Source organism: Rutidosis leptorrhynchoides, chromosome 3, assembly GCF_046630445.1.
Source record: "Rutidosis leptorrhynchoides isolate AG116_Rl617_1_P2 chromosome 3, CSIRO_AGI_Rlap_v1, whole genome shotgun sequence".
Lineage (NCBI taxonomy): Eukaryota > Viridiplantae > Streptophyta > Magnoliopsida > Asterales > Asteraceae > Rutidosis > Rutidosis leptorrhynchoides.
This window is the reverse complement of record NC_092335.1, coordinates 162,801,090-162,826,791: the sequence shown is the minus strand read 5'-3', so window position 1 is coordinate 162,826,791 and position 25,702 is coordinate 162,801,090. Positions and strand designations below refer to the sequence as shown.

At 35.3% G+C, this 25,702-nt stretch overlaps 2 protein-coding genes across 3 annotated transcripts; both read left to right on the top strand.

Annotated features, from left to right (window-relative positions):
- Positions 1-5,214: 5,214 nt before the first annotated feature.
- On the top strand, positions 5,215-7,227 carry LOC139896958 (mitochondrial Rho GTPase 1-like). 2 transcript variants are annotated; one of them, XM_071879591.1, is made up of 4 exons: positions 5,215-5,579; positions 5,697-5,829; positions 6,456-6,605; positions 6,756-7,227. In XM_071879591.1, the coding sequence occupies exons 1-4, from the start codon at positions 5,353-5,355 to the stop codon at positions 6,981-6,983; spliced, it is 738 nt and encodes a 245-aa protein (XP_071735692.1). In that variant the 5' UTR covers positions 5,215-5,352; the 3' UTR covers positions 6,984-7,227. The 2 variants fall into 2 exon arrangements, with proteins under 2 accessions (XP_071735692.1, XP_071735693.1); XM_071879592.1 differs by having other exon boundaries at positions 6,854-6,968.
- Positions 7,228-7,449: 222 nt separating this feature from the next.
- Positions 7,450-8,682, top strand: LOC139900561 (uncharacterized). The gene is made up of 5 exons (XM_071883328.1): positions 7,450-7,455; positions 7,571-7,810; positions 8,023-8,083; positions 8,225-8,364; positions 8,443-8,682. The coding sequence occupies exons 1-5, from the start codon at positions 7,450-7,452 to the stop codon at positions 8,680-8,682; spliced, it is 687 nt and encodes a 228-aa protein (XP_071739429.1).
- Positions 8,683-25,702: the final 17,020 nt, after the last annotated feature.

Genomic DNA, 25,702 nt, shown 5'->3' with positions numbered 1-25,702 from the left:
GATAATCTATACACATGTGCATGGTGACATCCTTCTTCTTTACAAAAAGCACAGAAACACCCCATGGAGAACTACTAGGGCGAATGAAGCCTTTTTCTAGTAACTCTTGCAATTGATTCATCATTTCTTGCATTTCAGTGGCTACTAAACGATAGGGAGTTTTCGCGATTGGAGCAGCTCCCGGTACAAGATCAATTCTAAACTCCACCTGGCGATCTGGAGGAATACCCGACACTTCATCAAAAAAAACTTTACGGAAGTCTTTCACAATGGGAATATTCTTCATTTCCTTAACTTCCTTAGACTGATTAAATACATGGGAGAGGAAGGATACACACCCACGAGATAAATATTTCTTAGCTTTGAGAAAAGAGCAAAGCGGAAAGAATCGTCTTTTTCATCTGTAACTACTAAATTAACTTTTGAATGAATCCGAGATTTAATTCTTAGCGAAGGTATTCGTAGAAAGATTCAAATGGGCATTCGGGTTTGGTTCTAAGCGTTAGTCAGCGAAGAGCTAGGTCAAGAAGTCCATCAAGGAGCAAGAACGTGGTGTGTTGGAATTGTCAACAAGTTGGTCACTATAAGTCAAAATGCCTGAGTCGTAAGTCGGGTGGGAGCATGGTGACTACGGTGATCTAATATGCGTTGATGTTCCAAAAAGAGGTTCTCGATGATTCTTGGGTTTTAGATTCGGGTGTCTCATATCATGTTACCCCATACATGAACGAGATGGTGAACTTCAAGGAATACTTCGATAAGGTTCTAGTTGCGAATGAGAGTACACTTGATATTGTAGGTATTGGTGATCTCGTTGTTAGACATTTAATTTATACATGGATCTTGAGGAATGTGAGATTCGTCCCAAAGATCAAGAGTCGGTTGATTTCGATTGGGCAACTGAATGACGATAATTGTCATGTCAAATTTCAAGATCAAAAGTGGGTAGTGTTTAAAGGAGATTATGTAGTCGCTCGCGGGTTTAAAAGGGGAACCACGTATATGGTTGAAGTTCCTAAGGAGGAATGGCTAGGTGCTTTTGTGGATGTCAAAAGTCCTAACATGCTAATGCTTTCCGGTATTGTTGAGGGGATCTTGTTTCAGTGGGAGCTCAAGTGAAGTCGAAACTAGTGGAGATTCGGGTCGAATTGGGTACACTAGAGCTTTCGGTACTTCGGGTAAATCTTCTCCAATGCAACTTTGTTGCGATCAACCGAGGAAGATGAACAAGAGGTTTTTTTTTTAAGAATCATGGTTAATGATACATCCGTACAGTGGGAGTTGGCTCGGGGTGAAAAATTAGGTTTGTCCAAATTCGTGTGCACGTATTTGCTCGGTGTTCCAATGGTGAAAGCAAAGGTGTTAAAGTGGACGATTAAGTGTGCGAAAGTGCTCTCGTGCAAGTTCTTAATCGGTAATGCCCATGTGTTCGTTCTACCGGTAGGTTTATTCTTTAGTAGGAAGTTAAATTGGGTGGATGATATTATGTACGGGTGGATCGCTTAGGCGATGGGGTTAATTGGGTCGGTTTGGACTCAAACGACTCGTTATCTTCAAAACTAAGGAGGTGGGTGTCATAGCCAAAGAGAAGTTCTTGTTTCCCAAGCTAGTAACAAAAGGATCGAATTATAGCTCATCGGTAATTTTTTGGTGTCGAAAGACTTCACTTGCTCGAAGGTTATCGGGTGAAGTGCGGCGTGATTCGAGTACAAATACGGCGGTATCAAAAGGAGGTATAATTAACGGGTCAAGTTGTTGTTGTGGGATGATGATGATGTTGATCATGTTAGGTTAAAGATTGGTGTTGTTTAACGTCTCTTCAAGTGGGAGATTGTTGGGAGTGCGAATCGAGTTAAACAAGGAATCGATAAAACGAAAAACTGATGCACGGGTTCGAGATCACGAGCCTGAAACTCGTGACTGAAGTTTCTACTCGATGTGCTTCTCATGATCGCTAGAATATACAAAGGGGGAGACTCGCGATCGCGAGTTAGGTTCTAACGGGCCAAAGTTTTTAAAATCGTGTTTTCTTGTTCGTTAATTTGTTTCCTTGTATTGTTTTGCCTAATTAAGCATCCTATTCTAACCCATACATGTATCCACAAAAATTATCAATAAAAGAACTCACTTTGGTATCCGATGATTAAAGTAATCATTCGTGATTACATATAACCTCGTTAAATGCTCTTGTCTTTATCGTTGTTGCTAGTTTCTTCGTATACATCAAGTATTTTCGTCTTTTGTCAGTGGATTTGATAACGTAGAGTTATCAAGTCTTGTTATGGCTCACGTGCTTTATACTAACAGGTTTGTGGTGGATATTGTTGTCCGGTTACATCCTTGTTATGGGTGCTCTAAGGTCTTCAACGTTGATGGTCTGTGCTATCGTTTGAAGGTTGGGATTTCATTTGGTGGGTTTCACAAATTGGTTTTCAAAAGGACCACATCGGTTTGTTTTGATCCTATAAGTGTTTGTGATAGTTTTGGAGTTAGCGATGCATTTGAGCAAAATATTTTGTTTGTTTCGGGTCTATATTAATAGTGTTTGTCAAATAGATCGTTGGATTTTGTCAATGATACGTGAGTTAGAACCAATAGTAACACATTTAGATCTTCTAATACAGTTTAATTTCAATCTCAATTTTTGCTGGAATTATTTTAGTATTTACAAAAATAATAGTGGTAGCATTTACTAACGAGAGGTGATCCGTACACCATCTTTTGTTTTTTGCTATTCACCACCAAATTAAATGTTTTGACCATTTACCTCATCCTAAACTATTTTTAGACCTTCTATCAAAAATGGTGGTTGCATTTACTAACGTGAGATGATTTGTACACTATCTTAATTTTACCATACATTATAAAGTAAATGTTTGGATCACTTTACATTTAAAAACTACTTTAAAATATACACGGAGTATATTTTTCCTTCTATTTAGCATTGGTTTAAACTTTAAAGTAGTTCAAAAAATTTATTTGATAATACTAATCACAAAAAAAAAATTAGTTGACGGGGTAAAATGATCACCAAAATCAATTTACTAAACCTCAAAATTAAATAGAATACTCCGTAGAATACGTTCCTTTTAATGTATAAGTTTTGCTTAAATAACTCCTACTTTATCACTTATAATTCAAAACTTTCAAAACGGTTGGCCGCTCTTTGCACTTTCAATTCAAAACTGTTGCCTGATGATAACAATGGAGCCCTAAATTGATCAAAAGCTTAGAGGTAATTCATACTCATCAAAAGCTTAGAGGTAATTCATACTCAGTTCTTTATTGATTAGTTAAACAACTCATTGTACCGTGGATCAATATAATATCATTTTTTCAAGTTTTATTTATTTATCCATCTACAATTTAGATTAAGAAACAACTACACAATAGTTTAATCTGATAATGGATTACTCCGTTTACAGCCCTAAAATTTTTTTTCAGACATCATCATTAGGTAAAAATATGAACATTAGAAAAAGACATTTTGTGATAAATGTTATTATTTAGGCGGGAAAACGATTGAAGAAATCTTATTCACAATTAATGTTATTTTTGGGAAGTGGGGGGAAATACATATGTCTTTCATGTCATCATCAAACAAAGTGATTAACGTTTGAATATTATTGTTGGATAGTTAGCCAACAATCACAGCATCCGGGCCTGCAGCTACCTTATCCTTTTCACACATGTTCATCATCTAAAGTACATATGCTCAACATATAAATCAATTGTACCATGTTTTGAACCTAAATTAACAAACTCATATAAATGACCATCATATTTAAGCTCTCTAAAACCCTTGTCTAAATCCATTCCATGAATACAATAATAAAGTTGAGCAGGTATACCACTTGCACAATCTTTTATCAACTTAAAACACTATCAAACTACATTTTTGAAAATTTACCTTGTTCATCCATCGAATCGACATCCCCATCAACATATTTGAACGGGTCAGTGAAAAATGTGCCTTCATGATGAAAGTTTATAGTGAACGTTATTCTGCACATGTAACGAACGGATTAGGGTAAGAAATAGCAAGTAATCGACGAATTAAGAATCAAATCGAGTAAAATAGGAAGAAATTACTTACTTTTTTTCAATTCATTTGTATCTATCTGAATTAGGTTTAGGTTTTGGTTGAACGTGTTCATATATGAATAGGGTTTATGTTACTATCCCCAATTTTTTTTAGGAACTTATGTCCATTTACATGCCACGTAATTTTTAATTAAAAAAAATGACACGTAATGTTTTTTACGGGGTAAACCCGTAATCGGTAAAAAAATGTGAACATCGGTACACTTTTCATAAGTTTGTAGATGACAATAAAAAGAAAATGAGTATATGAAGGACATTGGAACAATTGTATAAGTATATAGTCAATTTTTTAACTTTAACCCTTAAATAAAAGAAAAGATTTTATTAGGGTGCTCCTAACGGCTCGCCTTGGAGCTCACCCAGGAAGCCACCCAGCTGGGCGCCGATGGCACGACCACCGCCCAGGTGCCGCCCACAGGTCGCCCAGCCTCCTCCGCCCTCCTCTTCGCCTATTTCAAGCAGATCTGTGGACGGAGATTTATTGTTTTCTTCTTCTTTTTTTTTTTTTGTAATTTGTTTGTTTTATATTTGATTTTAAAGGAAGAAGAAGAGGAGAGTGAGTGAGAAATAAACTGTAAAAAATGAATAGTGAAATGAAGAAGAGTGAATATGAAGATTACGTGTATTTTTTTTTTTTAAAAGCAACTCTTATATTAATAAATATAAAATATGTACAATGAATTGGATGGGTCGTGGAACTCAAGCAGCCATCCAATATACACATGGAACTTGCAATAATGCTAAATTTTATATTTTATCTTTTTAGAGTAAATATATTTAATATTTAATCAATTTAGTTTTTAAATTAAATGTAATATAAAAATTAATAATTCTTTTAATATTAACAATAATAAAAGTATTTTTAATGTAGTTAAAATAATTAAATGCGGGTCCTAATATTGTGAGCCCAATATTGTGAGGAAGGAGTGTCATGAGTGGGAGTGTTTAGTCCTGGGTTTAGTACTGGAAAGGAAGTGAGATGAAAGTGCTGATGTATCGCTGAATGGTTGGTTAGTCTTATTAAAATACAAAATTCTTGTGCAAAATAAACCCTATATTGGGGTCCGGCGGCTATAAGCCAACAAATCAAAACCCTTTCTTTATAATTCTTACAGATAAGATATCAATTCAGCCCCCCATATTTGTCGTCTCAAAAATTAAGCTACCTGCGAGCCCCCAAACACTTTATTTTTTTTTTCTTTCTTTTTTTCAATTTTAGGGTTAAGTTACAACTTTAATTGTGCGTCAATGGTGGGAGCTAGTTCTTCTTCTTCTTCGTCCGCCAAATCAATCCCCAACACCGGTGTTCGAATCGTCGTCGCCGGTAACTGTGGCACCGGTAAGTCCAGCATGATTATGACCGCTGCTGCCAATTTTTTTCCGACGAATGTTCCGTCGGTGCTGTCACCTATTACGTTGCCAGAAGATATGTTTCCTGACCGTGTACCTGTCACTATCATTGATACGTGTCATAGGTATTAATTCTGTTATTGAGATGCACACACTGATAGAAAATTTTGGAATTGGAAACTTAAATTAGATGTAATTTGTTTGTAATCAATTTATCTAATTGTTTGTAATTTGTTTTCTAGTGAAGAAACTATCGATGAAGTTGTTGATGAACTGAAGAGAGCTGATGCAGTTGTTCTTACATATGCATTTGACCAGCCTTCTTCGCTTGATGGATTGAGTACTTTTTGGCTTCCTACACTTGAACTATTAAATGTGCGTTACCTTTTATCTAAATAAATTCATATTCATATATTGTTTGTTAGAACCTTAAACTACATAAAAGTTTGATTACTGTGGATTACTTAATGCTTCTTATGTTTTTTGGCTGTTGTGTTGATGTATCTTTATTGTATGTAATGGCGATTAACCGTGATAAGCTTATCCCTTTCATGAAAATGTGTATTAGAAGGATACTGATTTTTTACTACTATATGCTTACATATGTAGATGTTTACATGCACACATACGTTGATAGTTACAAATTACTAATTACTAATATGTATTATAAGGATGACATGATGGCTTGGTTATTTCAATTTGGTGTATCAGTGTATAGGTTTAACTTAGATGTTAATTGTTAATTATGTATGATATAATGGGAGATTTAGTTTATAAGTTCAATAGTGCGGTTAACATTATTATATAAGTTTTATTTTTTTGTAGTGAGAGTTAGCTCTTATCTATCATAAATGTTAATTCTGCTATTTTTTTTTTTGTACTTAAAACTTATAATCACACTATACTGAAACAAAAGAAAACTACTTGGATAACGTAATTATTAATCGTGGTTTCAACATGCAATATTATGTAACTAATATGATCTATGGACACATGCACAGGTAAGGGTTCCTGTTATAGTATGCGGTTGTAAGTTCGATTTAATGGATAAGTGGAAAGAAATTAGCTTGGAGCAAGTGATGTCACCTATAATGCAACGGTTTCGAAATATTGAAAAATGTGTTGATTGTTCAGCATACAAACATAGTCAGGTAACATGCCCTTTTTATGTTCTAAGCTTTTAATTGCATAATGGTTAAAGTTGTGTGTGACATCTAGCCCAGTTTTACCTTTCGTTGTGTGTATATTGTAGATATATTTACTTAATAATAATTTTCCTTTTTTCTCTTTCGCTTTTTTAGATACAAGAGGTATTTATTTATGTTAAGAAGGCTGTGATTCATCCGACGGCCCCACTGTTTGACCAACAAGCACAAACTTTGAAACCTCGATGTGTCAGGGCTTTTGATACAGACCCAGACGCAGCCCAACAAGCTAGGAACAAAGGCCCATTCGAGCTAGAACTACTCCAGCCCGTTACAAAGACTAACAGCGGCCCAGTAAGCAAAGAGGAGTCCAAGTTGTTTTGAAGTCTAATTCTAGTGCACGTGAATAATTACTTAGTCTTCCATATCTTCCATGTTGCATAATTTTAGGCATTATTTGTTACATGACCTTGCATGGTCCACGTTTCCCTTCCAGTAGAGGCAGAGTATTACTCCGTTTACAGCCCTAAATATCTTTCTCGAAAACATGTTTCTGTTTTTTGTGAATGATTCGTTATTTTATTTTATTTATTTTATACAAATTTATATATTATTATCATTTGCCATCTGGATAACACGTTCACCCTTTTATAACCAAATGCACTTAATAAAACTTTTGGTTTGCTGATCTATATTATTATATATTGCACACTTGTGGAGTGTATACGAAGAAAACTCAATGCCAAAGTTCAGATGATATAATCAGTTCCCTTCCTCAAAACATAATTGAAACTATTTTAAGTCTTATACCAATCCGAGATGCATTGAGAACGAGCATTTTGTCAAAGAAATGGAGGTATTGCTGGATGACTATGTCCAAACTCGTATTTGATGATAACCTAGTTCGAGTGATTAAACGTTTTGTGAAATCTAAACGTTTGGTAAAATCTAAATGTTTGGTGAAATATAAGGTTCTCAATGCGATCTTCCATGTTTTGTTAATGCACTGTGGTCCGACAATGCTAAAATTCGAGCTTGATCTCAACTTGGAAACAGAATTTGACCAGATCATACTTTATCTTTCAAGGAAAATTAATGTGAAAGATTTAATCATTAATACTTGGCACACCTTCTACAAACAGCCTTCTTCGTTCTTTTCATTGCAAGGATTAGAATCTTTAGAGCTAATAAATTCTAGTTTTGAACCTCCAGTGACATTTAATGGATTTAATAAGTTGAGGAACTTGTCTTTTATAAATGTCACAATTTCCAATGAAGCGCTTCAGCTTTTTCTCTCGAACCGCATTACTTGAGACACTCACTTTGGTAACTTGCATATAACCTTTTTTGAAGCTCCTTCACTTGAAGTGAAGATATCATTTTTATAATATGTATGTTGATGTATGTATGTTTATTGATGCAGATTGATTATGATGAAGTTTCTGTAGAAGAAATGTCCTTTAATTTTGTAAAGCTTTTCCAGTGTGTGCCCTTAATTTATAAGTTACATATCTCAATGTATTGCATAAAGGTGATTTTGGTTAATGACTAAATACATTTCATACAATAATATTGTGACCGCTAATTTCTGTTTGTTTTTTCCCCTTAAAAGTACTTGGTTGCAGGTGGTATGCCACATAAGCTTCCAACTTCGCTTCACCTCAAATATGTTCAACTGGATGTATGCTTAAGGGAACAAGATGTCATTTCATCTGTCCTTTGCATAATCAGGAGCTCCCCAAATTTAGAGCAACTTTCTTTTGCGGTATATAGTTGTATTTCTTATAATAATGATTTTTTTTAATACAGTTTTAATGACATTTAACATTGTTTTTTTGACTAGATGTATGATAATAAAGAGTTGCCGATTCAGGAAAGTTCCATAAAGTTTGATGATCTCCATGACGATTTGAGTTTGACCTTAGATCATCTTAAGCGTTTTGAGATAGTAAATTTTAGTGACAACGTGTTTGAGATGAAATTTGTGAAACTCATCATGGCTAAGTCGCCGGTACCAAAGATAGCACGAGTTGAACTTAGGGACTTTGTTTCTGTTGTTGAAGAACTGAAGATTCTTAGATAGATGATTTATCTGCCTCGTGCATCACCTTCAGCAAAAGTAATTGTTGAACGCCGGAAAACTTATGCAGGCAGGCTAAAATTTTGTTGATGCCAGTTAATTGTCTTTTTTAACATTAAGGATTGTCAAAGCAGAGTGTTGTGCTTTTATGAGGACTTTTTTTTGTGGGTGACATGTTTAGATTATGTTATTATGTCGTATGAAGTGCTACTTTACGTTCTGTAATAATCCCGAAGCTTGCTTTTGAAGTATATCATCCCGTGTGGCATTCAGTTAAGTGTATTATTTTGTACTTACTTTCTGATCTTGTTATGGGTGCTTAGGAATGTAGATTTTAAGACAGACCTAAAAAGAAACCATAATTAGTAAGCTTGTTATTTTGGAGCAGGATGACACTTAAATTTTGACGTTGGACTTTATTAGTGATCTTATGCCAATACTAGATGCATTAAAACTAAGGGTTTGTTAGACAAGTGGAGGTAAAGAAGTACATCGGTAGCTGCATGAAAATCAGCACGATGAGAATAGATATATAACCCACAGGAGTAGATTTTGATATCATTTTAAATAGTGAAAATCATGTATCCTGTATAAGATTTATTGAATAACTCTTTTTGCATAAAAACCCTACTCATCCAATAATAGAACACTAATTTCTTTGCTTTATATTTGTATTTTTCTGGGTGAAATTCAAAGCTTCAACTATAGTGTACACTCTGTTCACTTAAGGTTGATAACCTCCCGAAATCTATTCATAATTAAAATCACCAAGAATACATAACGGGCCGACCATGAAGCTACCATCTCCTTTAATTGATTTCATACAAATAACTTGTCGGACTCAAAGTTAGGAGCGCACACGTTAACTATAAAAACCGTCATATGAGTGGGCAGAGGCGAAACTAGGATTCTTTTCACCGGGGGCAAAAAAAAAAAAAAAAATTTAAACCGTAGCAATTTTTTTGGACAAAATTTGAAGATTTTGGGGCAAAAGTTGGAGATTTTTGGGCCTAAGTTGGTGAATTTGCGGCAAAATTTGAAGGTTTTGGGGCAAAAAAAAATCCACCGGGAGTAAAGTCGAAAAACCCAAAATTTTTACACTGAAAAAAAATTCCACTGGGGCGCCCGCCCCCCTGCCCCCTATCATTTTCGCCCCTGTGAGTGGGGATATATTCCAACGTTGTTGCTATCCAAATTTGATTAACCCAGTAATCGATAAGGGTAAAAAAATCCCTCCTTCAAAATGGAAATCAACCCGCCCAAACGACCATTTGAGCTTACTTGAATATGTTGAAAAAGTGAATGTTTTCAAATTTCATACATAATAGGGAGAGACACTTCCTTAACCTTTGTTTCTTGGATTGCAACAAATTGAACTTGAAAAAGATTGGCCATTGAACCAACTTTGCGTAGAGGTAATTCATACTCCATTCTTTCCTTTTTTTTTTTTCTTTTTTTTTTTTTTTTTTTTTTTTTTTAAAGCCAATTAATTATATTACCACGATTTTGGAGTACAAAGTGTAAGAATATGGGCAGCAAGAGACTAACCCAGCAGTACACCATACGTATTATTTACAACCCACCATATACACAAACAGCATTACCTAAACATGATTGTATGACACTGCTAGCTATACCCTACCCACGACTAAAGTCAGAAACAAAACACAATCAGCCCACTCCAGTTTTTTGATGACTAGCAGCTTGGATTTTCAAGCTATTGTTGGAAATTCAACTTAACTTTTTTGAACCTTTTAGAGATCCACTTCAGGGATTTAACTTGAATTTCGTTCAAGATGTTAGGGCTTCTCCACTCTTTCCCACAAAAAAGTTTTTGGTTGCAGCTTTTCCAAAACATGTAACCGCTTGCCACATCTTTGTACCCACGCTGTTCGAAAAGTTGGCTCCATTACCACAGAAAGCCTTGTTGATGCTTAGATTATATACATTACCCGGGTTCACACCTCCATTGATTTCTTACAAAACTAAGTGCGTGCTCAACCGTTTCTAAATCTTCATTGCAAGTTGGGCAAAGGACCGAGTCTATATCAATACCTTTTTTTGACAATTTCAATGTAACAGAATCTGATCCGTTCCAGTTGAGTATGTCATTGACGGATGCATGCTTGTTAGATTCCAGTCTATGAAGTCTCTTAAACTTATCCTTGAAGCATTGATCTCTCAGCGCGACGTTGATCTTCCCTAAACCGAGTCTCTTTGCCATCACCTATAACTCTTTTGAAAGAAGCAATAAAGTTGAACCCGATAGATTGTAATTACAGATTAATCGTAGTATTTTTGGACCATAAGGATAGTTCAAAGTTTGAAGTGCCATTGGAACTCAACCCCCATCCCGAACGTAAATACTTTACATAATGGATACCCAAAAAGTCTTAGGTTCGGTTTTAAAACGCCACCACCATTGGCTAACCAAAGCCAAGTTTTTAGCCTTGAGTGATCCAGTGTTTAGCCCCCGTCCCCATAAGGAAGTAAGATACCTCACTAGACCCACCCAAAAAAACTTACCCCTTAAACTATCAAGAGGGGTAATGACGTGTGAAGGAGCCCGGAATATGGAGAAAAAGTACAACCATAAACTCTAAAGAACCGATTTGGTGAGAGTCAATCTACCCCCATATGGAAAAGTTTTAGCTTTCCAATCCGCGAATCTCTTTTTAAACTTATCAATAACTGTCTTACAATCTTCCATCCTATTCATTTTAGACCCGACCGGGAGACCCAAATACATAAAGGGGAGTGAGCCTAGTTTGCATCTAATGTGGGTTGCCAAAGCTTATACATAACCTGAAGTAATTCCAATACCGTACACATGACTTTTAGAGTGGTTTACTTTAGGCCCCGAGATACCCTCAAAACATTATAAGATTTTCAAATTTCTCCTAATGTTACGTCTCATCCATTCCCCAAGTATAATAGTGTAATATGCGTACCGGAGATGAGAAACATGAGAATTATCTTTCCCGACTACTACACCTTTATATAGGTTGTTTTGAACAACATATGAGGTCCTTCACCCACAACGATGAAAAGAAAACGAGATACTGGGTCGCCTTGTTTTGTTAATGCACAGTGGTCCGATGATTCTAATTAGTTCGAGCTTGATCTCAACTTGGAAACTAAATTTGACCAGATCATACTTTATATTTCAAGGGAAATTAGTGTCAAAGATTTAATCATTAATACTTCACACACCTTCTACAAACAACCCTCTTCGTTCTTTTCCTTGCAAGGATTAGAATCTTTAGGGCTAATAAATTGTAGTACAGACTCCTCCTTTGGCTTTCGCAAGGAAGCATATCGAAAGTTCCGAAATCTATGGTGGATGCTTCACTCGAACTCTATCCCATATCCTACTCGTTTCGTTGGTCGATGCTGAAGGAAAGGGCCAAAAACCAACAAAACAAACTAACAAGCCCAATTACCTACACAAGGCTACCCATAAAAATAAAAAAGCCCAACAATAACTATGATGTCGGCCCACCTACAACAATCAGAAACACTAAACAGCACTTATATATAAAGGGGATTATAGCCAAAATGCCCATTCCCAGGAATAATTTTGTGCTGGAGCCAAAAAAAAAAAACAACAATTGCCAGGTTGCCCTCGCAAGACGCAAGGAGCCTTGCGTCTTGCCCTCGCAAGGCGCAAGCTTGCATCCTTGCGTCTTGCGAGCTTGCGACCTTATCTGATCAGATGTTGGATTTTCAGATAAGATTTAGTAAGATTTCTTAGATTTTTGTCGGATAAGATTTTTACCCTATTTATAGAATGACCCTGGAACTTTGATTTCACAGTCTCATAACAATTCCAACCTTGTGCAATTCATTGATTATAGGCACTTTAAGGTACTAATTTAAGCATTTTTTTCACTAATTTTAGTATTTATTATTTGTTTTAATGATGATTATTTTTGGTATTTTGTTATTTACAGTTAATCTCAGTTAATAGCCATGGACAGAAGAGCTAGAGCTTCGCACCGAGTTTCACAAGGAGAGTCAGAACAACAAGTTTCTGAAAGACGAAGACTATTAGCCGAACGTCCCATTCTTACTGGTCTTTACGTTGCTGCTCAAGGTAGTTTTTCTGCGTACTGGCGGGGAATAGATGCTGGAGCTTTTCTCTATCGAGTTAATGAGTACTATCCCAAACTTGTTAGGGAATTTTATGCAAACTATGTTTTGATCCACGTAAATTGAAATGTGTTCACGTGAACATGTTTGGTTATTCCTACGATTGGACGTTGGAGGAGTTTGCTAAGAATCTGGGTATTCCAGATGGAGATTTCAAGTTTTTCAGTCTTAGCAAGGATGCGAAAAATGCCCCGATGAGGTTTTTCAGTTTTTATTTGTCTGTGACCAAATTCGTTACGCTTCCGGGGTTGTGAATTTTAATGTTATATAGGTAAATTGGAAGCATTTGGTACGACTCTTCACTACTCCCACGAAGCATCTGTAATGTATGACATTTGGCTCTCCATGCTTGATTGTAAGATATGCTGACACTGAATCGGCTGCCTATATCCGCACGTATATCGTTTGTTTTATATTCCCGGTTTGTAGATTTGAATGAATCCACAAGCATACTACCCAACACCTTTTTGGTTGCATGTCTATTATTTCCCATAATTAGTGTGCGTGAGCATGTGTGTACGTCATGCAGTTTCTTTACCATAAAGTTTTCAGTGAATCGTATTCTGTAAGCACTACATTTCCACTCACAGTTTGGCAACACACATTTAGCGGTGTACTGAGATTTGTCTGACTTTACAGGCTTTATTTGAAAGTTTTCTTCAAGACATTTTGTAAATAGGGTGTTTATAAAGTCATCTTTGTTCAAGAAAGTTTGACGAACTTTAATTAAATCTGACACCCTATACGTGGTTGGTATTTCAGTCGTATGTTCGCGCTCTTCCTCATGATGACTCAAAAGAGTTGGCATATTCCAGAATGGATCTTGCTTTTCTTCTTCATATTGGAATTCTGCGTCTCCGTCTTTTCCTCCATCTGAATCACTATCTTCGACAAGAGGTACCTCAAACGGGTGGTTTAATTCTTTAATTTTACATACGTTTTCAAGACCATAGTTATGTAAATCAAACTCTTCTGTGTTTGGAAGTGGCAATTCAGGTTCTTCCACTTCGAAATTGTTACTTGCGAGGTTTTCTTCGGTATCATGTTGTAGTAACAATTGTTGTGATTGGTGTTTTGGTGGTTTTGGTGTGGGTGTTTCTTGGTTTTGTTGTAGTAGTGACTGGTTTGTCGAGTATTTTGTTTCTGGATTTCGTTGTGGCTGATGCATTATTACTCTATCGACAATATAAATATCAATAGGAGCATTTACAATTGCATATTGTAAAAACTCTTGAAAGTCTTCATCATCATCAGTAATATCAAAAACATGATTATTAAAAACGCATCTCATTGAAACAGCTGCATTGGGTGGGAATTCAATCTTTTTAAGAACATTTTTTAACAATATTCTCTGATTCATTGGTTTTACGGGCGCAATTGGAAGTCTTAACCGAATTCTAAAACAATCTCGTGGCATATATATGGGTATGTTGTTAATGTACTCAAAAGAACCCCCACAACATATATTAACAACAAATTTATCATCATTAACACAACTCATAATGACAAAAATTAGTGAAAAATGGTTAAAATAGTACCTTAACGTGGGTATAAGCTCTGAATTGAAAAGTTTTGAAATTGTTATGAGACTGTGATTTCAAAGTCTCAGGGTTAATCTAAATAGAGGGACAAAATATTATCCGTAAAAATCTAGGATATCTGACGAAATCTTATCCACAAAATCATATTTTTGATCAGATAAGGTCGCAAGCTCGCAAGATGCAAGGACGCAAGCTTGCGCCTTGCGAGGGCAAGACGCAAGGTTCATTGCGTCTTGCGAGGGCAACCTGACAATTTTTTTTTTGGGCTCCAACGCAAGTTTCTTCCTGGGAATGGGCATTTTGGCTATAATCCCATATATAAAGTTATAAGCAAAAGGAATACATGGAAACGAATAAGGCTGCAAATCATCAAACACGACCAAACTCCACAATCAATCACCAGCCGCCTTCAACGCTTTCTTCCCTTTTACTGTAAAATAAAAAATTTGCCCTAAATTAAAATACTCCTAGTTTCTCACTTCCGTCTGGTTGGCTCCTCTTTGCACTTTCAATTCAAAATTGTAACTCGAGGATGATAATTGAGCCCTAAATCCATCAAAATCGTATAGGTAATGCATATGTTAGTCCCCTTTGGAAGGATGATCCGATCGGTTCTTGTAGTGTTTATGGGTTTAGGAAGACTAGAATGAATATAGAGAGAATAAGAGTGTGTGGAATGATACTTGCAATATTATGATAACTCAACCTATACAACAAAGAGTGAGGAGGTGGCTTTATATAGAGCAACCTCCTAAATGTTACATGAGATGGTTATAAGTAAAACTTAGCTTAATACAATAAGACACACGTAAAATACAGTAAAACCTAACGCCACTAAATACGACAATAAAGATGGTCAACAATCTCCCCCTTGGCTTTGGTTTTCAAAAACTATAACCTTCCCGTGATGGTTCTCTTGTAGTGACTTTTGTATCCTTCTTTTGGGTCATGATTTCTGCTTGATGTGTTGGAGTCACGTCTTCTTTCGGAGTGAAATTTGGTTCGTAGATTTTGGAATTATGAAGCCTTTGATGCTATTAATCTTGAACACAAACTTTGGCACATGTGAAAAACCAATCTGAGAGTGTTATGATTGATTTGATTTACCTACAATCTCCCCCTTGATTGTTAGTCTCTTTTGATTTGAATTATCTTCTTTTGTACATACGAAGAGGTCTTGAAATGATCTTTCGTTGTTGGGTAAACCTCTTTTGCTCCCCCTAAAATAATGATTCGTCTTTTTTTTTAATGTTCTCCAGAGAGAGAACGTGTACCTGCTAAGAGAAAACAAAGGGATTAAGGTAAAATTTGATCCTTAAAGAAAACAGGATCTTTCAGAAAAATGTTTTTGGTTTTGTAAAAGTCAAGCCAGTTGTTACGCTAGACAGGTTTAAAACAATCATGCTAGTTGTTACACTAGACAAGTTTTCTGAAACCAAAACTTTTTCCGGAATTGACCTCACCGGAATTGGGTTCTCCGGGAGTTACCTCAGCGGATGACGAGGATGACTGATAACCGAAGTTTCAGTCGGCGTTAGTAAACTATCCGCCCTCATGATTAAAGTATCATGGAACTTGGTTGCGGGTTTCCCGCTCTTGGTTATACCAAGCCTTCCAACAGTACCTAACACCGAAGTGTCGGTCGAAATCGATGTATTGTAGGAAGATTTTACATCGCGTCCTGAAGTCATTGATATGTCATGAGGTGACACATCTCTTTCAGTTGTTGCACTCTCTAAGGAGTGTGTGTTATCAGGCTTAATGGCTGACTGATCGTTAAGGTGATCATCCTTCCGGAGGTCTGATAAATCTACCAAGGTAAGCCTAAGTATTGTCATATTGCCTCTCCGTTGAACTAGACAGATCTCCCTCATCAAGATAAGTCTGACCACTGGACCCTGTTTGAGGTCCCACCTTCTACAATAAGGTGTTGATAGAGGATTTCAGGCCGATACGCAGGGTTCCTATTCATGGTTTTTCGAAACCCCTTCAGCAGTTCGAGACTCCAAACACTTAATTTGCTTCAAGTTGTTGGGTCATTCCACTTTTGAGGCAGTCATCTAGACACATCCTCCTGAGGCAGTCACTAGGACACATCCTCCGTCATTTGATGACTATTTTGTTTGAGGCAGTCATCTAGACACATCCTCCTGAGGCAGTCACTAGGACACATCCTCCGTCATTTGATGACTATTTTGTTTGAGGTAGTCATCTAGACACATCCTCCTGAGGCAGTCACTAGGACACATCCTCCGTCATTACTGACATTTGAATCTTTAAACTCCCCCTTGATAGTTGCACGTTTTAGCTTTAGTTTATTGGGAGAGTTATGTGTGTAAATATTGGTTTTACACTGTTATTTGTGCAAAAGCCATTTTGATGTTTAACACCACTTTGAAGTGTGTTTGACACCACTTTGAGATGCGAGTTCTACACAGAAGTATGTAGAAGCCATCAGATTTTGCAAAAATTCGTTCTTTCTCCCCCTCAAAATATGTTTTACTTTGTGAAAACCTATTTTGAAAAATAAATTTTGCAAATTTAGTTTTTAGAAAACCTTATTTGAAGAGCGGGTCTCACACTGTAATTTATGTGAGAGCCATTATGATTCTTATTGCTCCCCCTAGGCACATGCCATGAATCTATATGTCAGAAAAATCTACCATGCCTAGTTCACCCACTAGGTATTTGAACGTGAGTTCATCTAAGGCCTTGGTAAGTAAGTCAGCCAACTGATTTTTGGTCAGGATAAAATAAAGTTCGATGTTGCCTTTTTCCACGTGGTCCTTTATGAAGTGATAGCGGATATCAATGTGTTTAGTGCGCGAGTGTTGGACCGGATTGCTAGTGATAGCAATGGCACTCTGAGAGCCACAGTAGATCGGAATTTTGTCAATTATAAATCCATAGTCACGTAGTTGGGTTTGCATCTACAGAACTTGTGAACAACAACTCGCAGCCGCGATGTATTCAGATTCGGCTGTGGAAAGTGAGATGCAATTCTGTTTGCGAGATGACCAACTGGCTAGCTTTCGACCTAGAAATTGTACACTTCCTGAGGTGCTTTTACGGTCAACTTTGTCACCACCATGATCAGCATCCGTAAATGCAGTCAGGTCGAATCCAGTTCCGAAGGGATACCAGATTCCTAGATGAGTGCTACCCTTTAGATAACTAAAGATTCGCATTACAGCTTTTTTTTAGTGGGAATATCTAAGGTTAGCCTGAAATCGGGCGCACAGGCACACAACAAACATGATGTCGGGTCTACTGGCAGTCAGATACATCAAAGAACCTATCATGCTCCGATAAAGGGTTTGGTCAAATGGTTGTCCGTCGAGATCAGCATGCAGAGTGTTGTTGATAGACATTGGGGGTTCAGGATATTTTCATGTCGGGAAAATTAAACTTTTTAAACATATCAAAAATGTATTTAGATTGTCCGATGAAAATACCATTGGGAAGTTGTTTAACTTCTAACCCCAGAAAGAAATGAAGTTCTTCAAGCATACTCATCTCGAACTTGGTTTTCATGAGTTCAGAAAACTCATAGTACAAAGCGGGGGAAGTAGAACCAAATATGATATCGTCGACATAAAATTGGATCAACAAAATGTGATCCTTTTGTTTTCTTATGAAAAGAGTAGTGTCGATGGTTCCACGAGAAAAACCGTTTTTGAGCAGATATGCAGAGAGGGTTTCGTACCAAGCCCTAGGTGCCTGTTTTTATCCATAAAGAGCCTTTGACAACAAGTACACATGGTTTGGAAATTTTCGATTTACAAAACCTTCAGGTTGACCAACATAAACTTCTTCTTGGAGCACGCCGTTTAGAAAGGCTGTTTTCACATCCATCTGATAGACTGTAAACCGCTTGTGGGCAGCATAAGACAGAAATAGTCGAATGGCTTCAATTCGTGCGACGGGTGCAAATGTTTCATCGTAGTCAATCCCTTCTTGTTGTCGATATCCTTTTACAACCAAACGTGCTTTATTACGAATGACAATGCCGTGAGTGTCCTTCTTATTCTTGAAAATCCATTTGGTATCGATAATGGTTTTTCCGGCCGGTCGTGGGACAAGATCCCAAACTTCAAGATGATCAAATTGATGAATTTATTCTTGCATGGCGATAAACCAGTCAGGGTTTTGAAGTGCATCACGAGCCGTGCAAGGTTCCACATTACTCAGAAAGGCAGAAAATAGACATTCATTGTTTAAAGCACTACGGGTTTTAACAGACGAAGCGGGATCACCGATGATTTGATTGATTGGGTGATCTTTAGTCTACTTGGATGAGTGAGAGAGAGGTTTATTATGCGCATTATCCAATGAATGGATATACCTAAACCTTGCTACAACACTTATAGGCAGTGTACCTAATCGTACAGTAGTGTAGTTTTTAGTAAGTCCGGTTCGTTCCACAGGTAATCTTTAAACAAAGCTTAACGCTATATTAGTTTTAATTTATAAAAATACAAATATATAAATAAGTAATATTATTATTATTATAAAAGGGGGGTTTTTACCGTTTATTGACCGGTTTGTCAATTTTAAAACTTTAGTCGCAGTTAAAACCTAATGTAAAATATTAAATAATTAAAAGACTTAATTTAAAGCGTAAAGTAAATAACGATAATGAAATTGCGATAAATAAAGGTGCGATAAAATAAAATTGCGATAATTAAAGAGTATGAAAATTAAAAGTCCAATTAAATACAAAGACAATAAATAAAAGTGCGATAATTAGAAGTGCAATTAAATATGAAAATAAAGGAATTATGCTTATTTAAACTTCCGTAATCATGATGTTTGACGTGTTGATTTTAGTTTATTCCCATGGGTTAATTGTTCTTTGTCCTGGATTAATTAATATGTCCATACGGATTTGTCCATAATAGTCCATCAGTGATAAATATAAAGAGCGAAAGCCTTCGTCAAATTATTCTTATTCCCGAAGTCAATTATTCCAACTAATTGGGAATTCGAATTGTAACAAGGTTTTAATACTTTGTTTAATGAATACACCAGGTTATCGACTGCGTGTAAACCAAGGTTTTACTACTTTGTTAACAATTACACCAATTACCCTTGAATGTAATTCACCCCTGTTTCAACAAGTCTATTAACTATTAATCCAGTTCCGTGTCCGGTAAAATGAATAATTATTGGTATTTATAGATATCCCGCCCACCGTACCCAGTCAAGCGTACGTGGTTATATATAAATACGTCAAATTATAAGTTTGTATATTAAATTAACAAGGTATTGTTTAGTTAATATAAAACTCATTAATTGCCCATAGTCTAATTTCTACAAGTGTCGTTCTTTTATCCAAACCCCAATTATGGTACAAAGCCCAATTACCCAATTTTAATATTTTTAGCCCAACATCATGATTACTTCGATTTAAATAAGCATAATAATAACTTAGCTACGAGACATTAAATTAAAAAGGTTGAACATAACTTACAATGATTAAAAATAGCGTAGCGTTACACGGACAGAATTTCGACTTACACCCTTACAACATTCGCTAACATACCCTTATTATTAGAAATTAAAATTAAAATTAAAATTAAAATATAAATTTATATATATATATATATATATATATATATATATATATATATATATATATATATATATATATATATATATATATATATATATATATATTTACGTATATAGATAGAGAGGATGGATATATGGATATTTTTTTACGATCAGAATGCGCGAGCTTTATAGGCAGTTTCAGAATTTGGGGCTCCGCGACTCGCGGCATTTTTCCCCTTCAAACTCCGCGAGTCGCGGAGTTTGATTTTACAGCTCACTCCATTTTGGATCCTTTCTTGCCGACGGTTTTTAAATATAATATAATATATATATTAATTTTAAGAATTAATTATATATTATATTATATTCTTGTGCATAGTTGACTTGAAATTTTTAGTCCGTTGCGTCGAGTGTTGAGAGTTGACTCTGGTCCCGGTTCCGGATTTTTGAATGTCCTTGCGTACAATTTAATATCTTGTACTTTGCGTTTTGTAACTTGTACTCTTGTAATTCTGAGACGTTTCTTATCAATAATTAGAACCTCTTTGATTGTATTTTGTACTTTTGAGCTTTTTGGTCGTTTGCGTCTTCAATTCGTCGAATCTGTCTTTTGTCTTCACCTTTTATTATTTAAACGAATATCACTTGTAAATAGAACAATTACAACTAAAAGCTTGTCTTTCTTGAGGAATAATTCTATGAAATATATGTTCGTTTTTAGGATTATCAAATATTCCCACACTTGAGCGTTGCTTGTCCTCAAGCAATATAGTCTTGAAATACTAGAATCACTTCTTTATTCTTCACACTTTATACATCAGTGATTTCTTTACGGCGGTATAAACAATGGTAGTAACGATGTGGTTTACAGTCCCACATGACTATAAAAATTTAGATCCATTAAGGAAATTGGATCTTTATGAAAACATTTGATCTTTTGAAAATTAAATCTAGCTTTTACCCTAGATAAGTTTTCAGGAATAACCCTTCACCGGTGTTTGCAAATTCTTTTTGTGGGTTTGGTGGGTTTCAGATTTGAAAATTTTAGCTCAAAACTTACGGTTTTGTGTCACCCACTTGCTAACCTTGTATTAGGAAAGCAACACGTCCAGTATACTTGCTCCGTATATTACCTTTCGATAAACTACCATCCGGTTGTAAAGGAAAGCGTTGAACAAGCAACTGTTAAGGCAATGTCCCCTGACATGCTTTTAATTATGGTCTATAACGTGTCGGACGCAATTACTATCCTTTGTAGGAGCAATAGTAAAGCTCACCCTTATAATTTTTCGGTCTGGCACAAGGTCCTGTCTTTGACCATGCTATGCAACCACCGTTCTTACGGTTGACACCCGATTTAGTTCAGGTGACCTAATGAATTCCAGGTGAATTCCTAGGATTTTACGTTCAATGGTAATGAACGCATTGAAAATGGGTTTTCAGAAAACAAATCGGTTTTAATTTTGATCAAAATATTTTCTCGTTCAAGCTCGAGTTTAGATATCATCGAATTCCATGAGTTTGAATTCTCAATCTTTAAGGTCAATCTCAAGGATTGAGTAATATCAGGCTTAAAAGCTGATTTTTAATCTTTAAGGTGATTTTCCTTTCTGGGGGTTTGATTCATTAGTCTTATCAAGCTAATTTACACGGTGCCCTCCCTATTTTACAAGACAGATCCTCTCATGGTTAGGATAAGTCTGACCACTTGGCGACCCTGTTTTATGCTAAGGTCCGTGGATTTCCTGCTGATTTTAGAGATGACTTTTCTAGATTTTTCGTCAACCTACAGCTGGTCTGGACGACAACTTCATGACCTAAATCAAGAAGCGCGTTTCTTTTTCGGAAGACTTTACTTCCTTTTAATGATGGAATTGATTCATCGTGTAGATCCATCTTTCTTACAGTAAATCAGGTAAAACTTTTTATTTTAGTCCAAAGCAAAAGTATTTTCAGTTATTTGTTACAGAAATATGTGACATATGTTTAAAATAACTTGGTAAATTTTCCCACACTTGGCTTTTATTTTCTTTGATTTGCCTTTTTATTGTCCTCTATTCCATTTTAAATGAATTCTAACATTTTGGTTTGTTTCTCAATTTATGTCCTTTCCGAGGTAACAATAATTTCGGTGTTAACACCTAGTTTTATCGTTCATAAATATGTATAAACATGATTTTGAGTTCATTTAATTGAAAATTTTGAAAAATTTTACTAGAATTAGGTAGGCAGTATATAAGACTAGGGCTGTTCTTTATTATCAGAGAGCACTAGATTCTAATACAACTACTGCTTTACTAGTATTTCTAATGGTAACCAAGTGTATAAAGTAAAAATTTTAAAATCCGAAAGAATTTAACCCCTTCCCACACTTAAGATCTTACAATGCCCTCATTTGCAAGAAATCAGTAACAATTTAAATTATTGAGGGTGATTAGCGTAGAAAAATGATTAAATTTTACCAAAGTTTCCAAACATATTGTTGTTTGTGTTGAATGATAAATGGTTCACATCATTTGTTCATTCCGTCTTGTTGTTACATCACATTTATTTTTCATCTTGTCGTCAAAATTAGTAGCTTTTGCTGAACTTAATGCCAGTCTTTGAAAATGCGTTGTTTTACCCTGTTGTGTACATAAGATAAACTGCAAACATATATACATATTTTTGAAGTTTGGTATATTACCCCACATTCAAAAATTATTAAAATCTAATAATAAAAGTTAGAAAATTATAAAAACTATTACAATATCAACATAAGTGTTAAATGTAGTAACATTACAAAAATAAATAAAACTAAATAAACTAGGGTTGATACTGATACCAGTAGGGGTTCCATGCATAACCGTATGTGTTATAAAATCTTCAGCTGGGTTATAAGTAGGATACGATGGTTGGATTTCTATAGACCAGGGAGGAAATATGGGCGTTGGAGTAGGAATATAGTTTCTACCTATATGTTGGCAATGAGCTATGATTTAGTTTTGATGAACTTGTCAATCTTCAAATGCTCGATGTCTAGCATTTTCATACTCTTGTGAAGCTATAAACCTTTGCATTTCTGTCATTTCATTTCCCCCTCCCACATTACCTGGCTGTTGATTTCTCTCAACCTGTGGATTTCTTCCATTATATCTTACTGCGGCGTTATTTCGCCTTTTCAAAACCTTAGCACCATGATATACATTTAAACCAATTGTATCTCGGGGTTCTGGTTCTTCGATTAATAATCCCCCCCGACTTATATCCACATCGAGATACTCAGCAATTAATGTAATAAATATATCACCTCCTATTATACTGTGCGGTCTCATCCCCCTAACCATAGCTGATAAATAAAAACCCACACAATAAGGTATACTTACAGCGCTTTGTGGGTCTCGAATACACATGTGGTAAAATAAATCTTGCTCATTTACCTTTTCCTTATTTTTACCTCGCTGTGTAATCGAGTTCGCTAGAAACCTATGAATTACTCTTAACTCAGCTCTATCTATATCCAAATAAGAGTAATTTCCCCCTTTAAATCGGTGATGGCTAGTCATTTGACTCCATACACCATGCGTATCAAAATTTTCATCAATCTTCCTACCATTTAATATCAACCCTCGACAATCGGCAGATGCTAGCTCCTCAGGCGTATATATACGTAAGGCCTGAGCCATGTCTAGTAGAGACATGCTGCGCATCGAACCTCCTAACAAAAATCTAATAAAAGTACGATCGGTTAAACTAGTTACCCGATCATTTATTTCTATACTACATAATAATTCTTCACACCATACTTTATATACAGGTCTACGCATGTTGAATAATCGTACCCGATCATTAAAAGTAGAATTACCATACCTCTGTGTAAGTAATTCTCTAATTGGCTCGGCCAATTCTACAGCTTCTAACGGTTCCCATTCTATTACCCTAGGTACTTCAACAGCTTTAAAATGAAGAGTGTGCAAGCTCCTTTGGTATTTTGGATAATCTATCCAACGTCTGTCTAATCTCAAGTTCGGGTGCAAATCTTCCACGTGCATATCTGAAAATGTCATAACTGGATGAGGTATATCTTGTTTGTAATAGCTATCAACATCCTGTTGTTCCGCATTCTCAGGAGGAGCAATGCGAGCTTGGGATGAAGATTCACCCCTTTCAGTCTGCAAAACACATCAAACACAATTTTTGTGCATCCAAATATGCATTAGTGTCAGCAAAATCATCAATCAAAATAATTACAATGACATGTTCAATTTATATCAAACTTATGCTCATTTTCATATTTTTATCAAATCTACACTTTTTCAAATAAGCATATACAAAAATGTTCGCCAAGTTCATAAGCATTCAACTCAAATAACATGTCAAAATAATCATTATTAGCAATTAAACAAGTTTCAAATGGCATTATCTCTCAAAAATCAAGTTCATGAATTTTAGACTTGTAAAAGTCCACTTTAATTCTTAAAAATCATGTTTAGGCTCAAAGTTTGGATCATTTAACTACCTAAACATGTTACACTACTTAATTTAGCAATAATTCATGACAAAAATCGGCCATAACCTGTTTATATCAAAAAGCCCCAAATTGCTCAAGAACACAAACCCTGGATAACTCAAAATTTGAAGTTTAAGGCTTCTAATCATGTTAAATAGCATCAATCTAGGTTATACAAGCATAATACATAAACAATTTAAGCATAATTACACTAAAAAGCATCAAAATCGAATTGGGTATAAATTTGCTCAAGAACACTAATTTTCGGATTAAATGGTGTTTAGGTGTAGAAATTTACCGTTTTTCTTGAGTAATTCCTTGATAGCATCCTTCTCAACATGATTTTGTGAAAGATTTGATGAAAAATGGTGAAAAAATTCGATTTTTGTGTGTTTTATTGTGTGTGTTTTCGCAGTTTTGGGTTGGGTTGTGTTGGGGACTGTCTGATCAGCCAGTTTATATTTTTTTTTTCTGGAATTTGGATTCTCCGCGAGTCGCGGCATTTTTCCCTTCAAACTCCGCGAGTCGCGGCTTTTTTTTTTATATAATCCTTAACTTATAAAATAAATATAAAATAAATTTAAAATTTTGTTTTCCTTGGTTTTTTAGGACGAGGTCGTTTCGGATCGATGTCCTAGTCCGTCCCTCTACAAAATTTTAAAATTTGTAATTTTTAAGCGCGGTTTTAAAAGTAAAGATTTTTGGGTTTTTTAATGTTTTTGGCATACTTTAATTCAATAAGATTAAAAATAATGATAATAAAAGTTCTCGTCCCTCCCTCGGGTAAAGCAATTTCGGTTCAAAGACCTAGTCTTCAACTCACGACGAATTTTAAAAATCATATTTTTAACTTAGCGAAATAAAGTAAATTTTTGTTTTTAAATTCACACAACTTAAATTTAAAATGCATAAAATTAAAAATTCATATTTAAAAATTCACTCCAAACTTAAATTATATTTTTGTTTTTATACATACAAACTTATATTAATTTTTCAAATATTTACAATTTTAAATATATTGATTTAAAAAGTTTACAATATTATTTTAATTTTTATATATTAATTTTAAAACATGGTAAAAATAAAATTAAAAATCTTTTTGGCTTTTATCCCACTTTAATCAATCAAATATTATCAAAAACATGCGCCCCTCTTTTCGGTAAAGTAATTTCGGTTCCATGACCTAATTTAACTCATGACGAATTTTTGAAATATTTTGTGTTGATTGATTAAAGATATTTATACCTTAAGAATAAACGTTAAATTTTGCAGTGATGTAATAAAT

Bases quoted from the DNA above. Each gene is read 5' to 3' on its own strand.
- LOC139896958 (XM_071879591.1), top strand. From the start codon at position 5,353: ATGGTGGGAGCTAGTTCTTCTTCTTCTTCGTCCGCCAAATCAATCCCC. The intron at 5,830-6,455 runs GTGCGTTACCTT...ACACATGCACAG, and splicing joins CTACACTTGAACTATTAAAT to GTAAGGGTTCCTGTTATAGT. The intron at 6,606-6,755 runs GTAACATGCCCT...TCGCTTTTTTAG, and splicing joins CAGCATACAAACATAGTCAG to ATACAAGAGGTATTTATTTA.
- LOC139900561 (XM_071883328.1), top strand. The intron at 7,811-8,022 runs GTGACATTTAAT...TTATTGATGCAG, and splicing joins ATTCTAGTTTTGAACCTCCA to ATTGATTATGATGAAGTTTC. The intron at 8,365-8,442 runs GTATATAGTTGT...TTTTTTGACTAG, and splicing joins TAGAGCAACTTTCTTTTGCG to ATGTATGATAATAAAGAGTT.